This window comes from Pygoscelis adeliae, unplaced genomic scaffold (assembly GCF_000699105.1).
Source record: "Pygoscelis adeliae isolate BGI_AS28 unplaced genomic scaffold, ASM69910v1 Scaffold436, whole genome shotgun sequence".
Taxonomy (NCBI): domain Eukaryota; kingdom Metazoa; phylum Chordata; class Aves; order Sphenisciformes; family Spheniscidae; genus Pygoscelis; species Pygoscelis adeliae.
In genome coordinates, this window is record NW_008825051.1 from 1,221,574 (window position 1) to 1,228,242 (window position 6,669).

General features: G+C 48.4%; 1 protein-coding gene across 1 annotated transcript in view; it reads left to right on the forward strand.

Moving 5' to 3' along the window:
• LRSAM1 (leucine rich repeat and sterile alpha motif containing 1) overlaps window positions 1-6,669 on the forward strand; it is a 24,544-nt gene that overhangs the window by 6,241 nt on the left and 11,634 nt on the right. Inside the window, 7 exon segments of the mRNA XM_009326367.1 lie at window positions 705-835; window positions 2,016-2,137; window positions 3,334-3,424; window positions 4,388-4,518; window positions 5,169-5,198; window positions 6,262-6,384; window positions 6,474-6,613. Coding sequence (XP_009324642.1) covers window positions 705-835; window positions 2,016-2,137; window positions 3,334-3,424; window positions 4,388-4,518; window positions 5,169-5,198; window positions 6,262-6,384; window positions 6,474-6,613 — 768 coding nt within the window.

Consider the following 6,669-nt stretch of genomic DNA (forward strand, 5'->3'; position numbering starts at 1 on the left):
GTAAAAGATTTGCCCAGGTGTCTGTAAAGGGCATGTTACAGGACAGCACAAATATGGGGTTACTGCTATTTGTTTTATAATTAATCACAACTTAAATGATGGTCCTCAGAATGTCAGATCTATCTCATTGACTTGACTGTTGCTGTTGAACTGGCTTGTTGGAGAGGGAGAGCAGGAGAAGAGTAGGAGAGGAGCAGGCACGCTGCTTTATATAGTCCCAGCTTAGCGCAAGGGCTGTCAGTCTAAATGGGTCACACTGCCAAGCAAGTGCTGTAAGCAAGTAGAGCTGGAGCTTCCATTCCCATTGATTTCCCAAAATATTCAGATTTTACCCTTCTCCCTGGTGTGATTACGTTGAGAACTCAGTGCAGCGTGTCGTAGTGCATGCTGAGGGTCCCCTCTGCTGGGGGTGCAGCTTTAGGTTCAGTCACCGCTCCCCTGTGCGAGCGGGTTGGGGGAGCGCTGCTCTGGAGGAGAGGACACTCCGCTTCCCGGTTCATGCATCTGGGTTCAGCACCTACTGCTGCTGTTCGTTGTGAATAGGGTTTCTCACTGCATGTGGTAGCTAGATGTCCCCTATATCCAGGGCTTCTGGAAAATAATTTTTCTTTTTTAACCCAGAAAGTATTGTCTAAAACCAATTTCAAGTTGTCCTTCTGGGCCTGAAAGTAGTCCCAACAGCACAGATGTGTAGAAGACCTGAGACTTGTATAAAGAATATCTTGAATATCTTTTCTGTTAATACTTTAGGTCCTAAACCTTGAAAGGAATCTTTTAAAATGTCTTCCACAATCTATAGGAGACCTTGCCCAGCTCCAGATGCTCAATGTGAAAGGTATGGCACATGTTTCTTGTCGGTGCTCTGGGCAAAGCACCAGTTATTATCTGGGTCGTGTTGGGCTGCATTAGTAATTATTCCTTTCAACCAAAGCAAGCACCAAGTGGTTTACACTATGAATGCTAAGGAAGAACACAGGAAAGATTTGTATTCAAATAGTTGGCAAGGCAGGAGAAATCATCTAAGCAGAAAATGGGTCAAACTTGGTCCATATGATGTTTTCATTCAGCCCATTGCCTTTTCTCAAAGGAGAGGTTGTTGGGTCATCGTGCCCGATCTCAACAGCTGAAAGCTTATTTGTGTGCCTGCACGTGGCCAGCATTTGAGAGTCCCAGCTGCCTCATTCCGGCGGCGAGGAGGGCTGAGAGGGCTTGGGGGCACACGTCTTCCTCCGGGAGCGTGAGACCCACCTCGAGCTGGGAGCGCTGTGTGTGCCCTGCAGCAGGAGTCCCAGGCCAGGGTTTGTCCTCCTCTGGATAATGATTTAGACCAACCTAAGAAATCTGTCTATGCAGATTCAAGTGTAAGGAAAATAGTAGGTCTTTGGCAGCAGCAGTTCAGTAAAGCAAGCAGAGCAGCCAGCCCGGATAAATTGAGTTACAGAGCAAGTCCACCGACACCCGGAGCTTGGTCCTGGGAGCCAGTGTAACCTCACCAGGTTTGCACAGCCCTAACGCACGGGTCACAACCATACCTCTTTTCAAGACTACTGGGCATTTGCCAGATACACAGTGCCATAAATTTGGGAGAAAAAGGAGACTTTGTTACAGGGAGCTGTTGCTGAAACAGGGAAGAAAATGGAGGGTGAGGAACTTGGCAGTGCAGCTCAGTTCATTGCCACATCTGTCTGCAGCACCCGGCCTCTGACCCTAGGTGTGCAGTCCCACACTCAGTCCCCTTTCTCCCATTTCTGGTACTTGCACCGAAGGGAAGAAGACTCCGTGTTATGGAGCTGTGTACTTGGGCTGTGTGCAAATAGATGTTAATCCCCATTTGCCTTGGTTGGCAATGGCAGTCTTTGGAGTCCTCGTGTGACCCATGACAGCCCCGTCCCTGTAGTAGAGTATAGAAAATGAGTCATACGTTATGATTATGGTTTGGTGTTCCAACAGATGAACTTGCTGGGTCCTGCTTTGGAAAGGTTACATGGTACTAAATGGCTTTTCTCTCTCTTTAGGTAACAAGCTGAAGGAGCTGCCTGCTACTGTGAGCGGCTTGCGGAGTTTGCGCACTCTGGATATCAGTGAGAACATGCTGCAAGAACTGCCGCGGGTGCTGGCTCACATCCGCACGCTGGAGGTACGCACCCAGCCAACCGTGTCTGTTTCTCCCCTTCACAGACTGCAGGCTCCTTCCCTTCCTACTTGCTCAACATGATAATAAATTTAGCACAGAAAGTGAATTTTTAGGGCTTGGGCAGGACCCGCTGTGGGGGATTGTAACAAGGCTACGTGCGGTTCATGGTGTCCAAAATAGCTTTTGTGTACCCTTCCTGCTTTGATCTTTTCTGATCACTTTTTGCCATGGCTTAATCATGACAAAAGTAATCCACAGGGAGTGAACCCCCAGGTATTTTCTGCCAGGGCTGTCTCTCTGAGAGTACGAACTGTGTCTGTGGGCTCAGGTTGACTCAGCCGCTTTCCACCAAGGCTGATTCTAAATGAGCAGATGGGATATTTCCGATGAGGTTTTTGCCTCCGTTGCCGTGACAGATCTCTGACTCATTGTCAGCCTCCGTATGTTTCTGGCTCCCTGGAGTGCACATTCAAAATGGGACAAGCATCAAGATTTTTATGGATGTGTTACCTTCTGGCTGCCAAACTTGTCAGTACTAAACTGTGCAAATGTCAGGCAACAGGGCTGACTCAGACACCAGCGGGGAGGATGCGAATAAACGCTCTCCTGTCTCGAACACACATTAGCTTCACTTCTCTTGTGGGCAGTCTCTGAGATGAGGGATCTGTACAGCTTGCTCCTCTGTGCTTGATAAAGTGGTTCCTTTCTGGGCCTTCCTGCTAAGCCCTTCTCTACAGGAGGCAACATTAGGTCTTTTTGGTGGCCACCGTAGGACAAAACAGCAAGCGGTCCTTCCACTTGTTCTTACTGGTACCCCTCTTCTCTCCATGTCCTTTGTATCCCCGTCCCTCCCATGCATCATGCTTAAGGGCTCCAGCATACAGAAACTAGTAGAAAATTTTTGTAATTGAGAAGTGCCATGCCCCCTTGTGCTTAAACACAAAGTAGATGTGTCTGCAGGAGATGTTCCACTGAAGGACCAGCTCAGAAGCTCCCAAATAAGAGACGGTGGGGTCACCTCTGAAAGGTGTCAAACACCCAGCAGAAATTCAATACAAACTCGTATTTATGTCAGAATTTAGGGTAACATGAAATTATCACTCCATAAGTGAAAATTTGGGGAGCTGCAAGGATAACTGCAGGTGGACTCTGTCTGGGCAACCGGAATAACCTGCAGCTGTGTGTGTTCTCTTTTGGAGATGCTGACCTTGGATGCTTCTTCCATGACCTACCCATCACCTGATATTTGCAGTGCAGGTACAGAGTCCATTCAGCAGTTCCTCTGCAAAGGTAAGCAAGAAGGGTCTGTGGATGGTAGTGAGAACGTGGGGGACCGCGCTGTGCTCTCATTAGGTGCTGTGGCGTCTTCAAAGATTGCAATAATGAAGGACAAAGATCGGGTTGGCTCTGCTTGGGGTGATTTCTGATTCTCTGCACACATGGCAGGCTAGTCAGTGCGTTATGTGTCTTTGCTGGCAGACAGCAAAACAGGAGTCCTTCCTTGAGACTTGCTTCTTACTGTCACACTGAAATTTATAACGGTTTCGTTAAAACACCAGAACAGCTGAGTCAGAGACTGAGTGACCGTAAGAAGTCATTGCATCTTCCTGTGATTTTGTTTTCTCGTTTGTATTTTCTCAAGTGGCGGGATTAGACATTGTCCAGGTATAGCTGCCTTGGGACAAGAAGATAGACTCAGTAGTCACTCGAGGTCCCTTCTACCCTCATTTGCTGTGAGAAAGGACTTGGGGGCTGCAGACCGATGGTTTGTTAAGGGAAAGATGAAACCAGATGGAAGACTCAGAGGACAAAGATAATGTACTGTGAGTTTGTAAACTGTGAATTTAATACAGACGGGAAGGTTTGCAAGAGGTTTTATGCAGGGGAAGTGCCTTGCCAGACATTTTGCTAATCCCTGAAATAAAAGGACAGTCAGAACTTACTTTAATATGGGCAGTAGCATTTGCAGCCCTGCAGAAGTCAACATGCCTGTACCTGTGTGCAGGAAGCCTTTCTCTCTGAGCAGGTTAGCTTTGATCGTCTTCTTGGTGGGAATGGGGTGGCACTATCTCCTCTCAGAGCTTCTTGTTGTTAAGCCTGCCTGAGCTGAAGGAGTTCTTTTGGGCACTCATCTGTGTGTGGGGAGAGGGAGCACAGTTAGAAGCAGTCTCACACGCCAGCCAGCCCTCGGCCATGCTGCCAAGGAGGTCTTTAAGCACCAAATGTTCTTGTTTTGTGTCTGATACCTTCCAGAGTGTGGAATTGCGTACTACCCTCCCTCACAGTATCTGCTCCCCGTGCTGGAGAGTGATGGAGGAGGAACATCAGTGGATGGGATGGACAGGGCAGTGCATAAGTACTTGGAGGAGGAGAGCAAATGGCAGGTGAGGCTCCACTGCATGTGAAGTTGTGCGAGAGGGTTTTGGATTTGTTTCTCCGCTCCATCAATGGATCTCACAGCACTTAGCATATCATCTCTCAATACGTTCCCCGCCATGAGATGTGTCTTCTGGGATCAAGAGAGCATCAGTGCCCAGAGGCAGGCAATAGCGCTGCAGGCGTGGGTGGCTCATCTCCTCCCCGACAGTTGGGGATGGTGTTACCACTGCTGGTAACACACCGTGAAGAATTGTCGCCATCCTTGAAAGCAATGATGCAGTCAAGGGACAGGGGTGACAGTGTGACACGGTGTGTGCAGCATGGTAACCCGTGGTTTTTTGGGGGGACAGCAAACTGCAGAAGAACCTTGTGATTCCCAGTCAAGTGCTAGGCATGTCCAGCCCTACCTGGGAAGGGTGAGGCTAGGCGTATAATTATGATAAGCTGTGCTAATTCCTGTGCTGTTTAGCAAGTACAGAGTAAATTTCTTTGATCCTGGAGAAGCATGAATGACTGGACTTTGTGGCTATGTTAATCTTCTTGTGCCTTTGGTTGATGTCTTTACTCAGTTAGGGGAAGATATAATCTGGGCTAATAATATCTACAAAAAATTGCTCCTGGGAGTAAATGTCTGCTAATGCTGCTTATTTTTCAGAACAAATTCTTGGATTATGAGAAGAGGAAGGTAAGGATGAACACCTGCAAATGCTTTGTCTGCAGAATAGCTCCACTTTTTTTCGTTTTCCCTCCCTTTATCTGTTTTCTCAGCCAAAACTGAATGTTTTGAGAACTGAGTTCTTGCAGAAAACCCCCCAGAGCTGCTCACTCCTCACTGTAGAAGACAACTGGCAGCGTGGGGGAATCTGTGGCTGACTCGTCTGACATGCACAGCCGATGAGCTGCAGTCTCTCTCGTGAGCGAGCAGTTCTGGTTTAAATCTGGTTTAAATCTGGTTTGCAGAGTTGGATCTGTGGGCTTTCACACCAGGTGGCTTTTTTCTTGCCTCTCTGTGCTGAAAGTTCAGTTTGTTTTTCACATGAGGTGGGCAGACATGTGTGAGCAGTCCATGCACAGACTGCTCAGTACATCCCTGCCCCGAACTCCAGCCCCTCCGTGACTCCTACCTTGGCCCTTTGGTTCATAGTGCCACCATTCCGGCTCTCTCCTAGTGTTCCTTGTTTCTGTCCTCCATTCCCCTCACCTGGCTGCATTTTTAGTTTGCTCTTCTTTTTATTTCACTGGTCTTTGTCTCTCCCCCCATCCAAGGCTCACTTTGAAATAATCAGAAGCTCCTGTCATGCAGTTCACCTCTCCCCGTGGCTAGAGCTGCTCGTAGCTGGCTGCTGCCTTCACTATGTTGTCTTCAGACAAGGGATTCCCCTTGCCATCTGGAATCGAACACGACCTTAATTTTGGGCTTCCCTCCAGGTGTTTGTATTGGCTGTTTCAGTTGTATGGGTTGATGCCCATGGACTTCGGCTTCGTGACTTTGAAATGAATTGTGGGGAGTTTGGAGACTGTCATAAAGAGAGTAGCAGCTTCTGCTTCACAATTTTTGGGTTCCTAAGGAGAGACTATTTCCATCCCCTAGTCAAGCCTCCTGTTTGCAATTTGGCTTGCTTTCTTGTAGTCAAGGGGGTTACTGTGCCTCGTTTTACGTTTTTGCCAGAACTTGTTCTTGCTTGGGAAGGAGCAGAGCCAGCATTCTACTGATTTCTGGCATTCATCTTTCTTCTTGCTCCTCTCAGGAAAAAAAAATGCAGGAGAAGCTGGAATTTGAGCGGCGCCTGAACATGGGGCAAAGAGAACATGCTCTGCTTGTTCAGCAGATCAACAGTCAGAAGGATGAGATACTGCAGGCAGTGAGAGAGGTAGGTCTCCTCTGGGCAGGCTGCGTACAAGACACTGCCTTTCCTAAACTGACCACTTTCTCCTTTGGTTCTCTCTTGCTTTGGCCTAGGACCAGATGAAGCTGGAGGAGGGTCTGACAAAGCACCAGCGCTATTTGGAGGAGGAGCGCCTGAAGCTGCTGCAGCAGTTGAAGCAAGCGGAGCAAGGCATTGCCAGCCGTATCCAGAAGCTGCTAGAGGACAACCAGAGGTAGGGTCCCAGGGTGTCTTGCAGTGGTCTCTGTCCCTCAGGGGCTCGTGTTATTT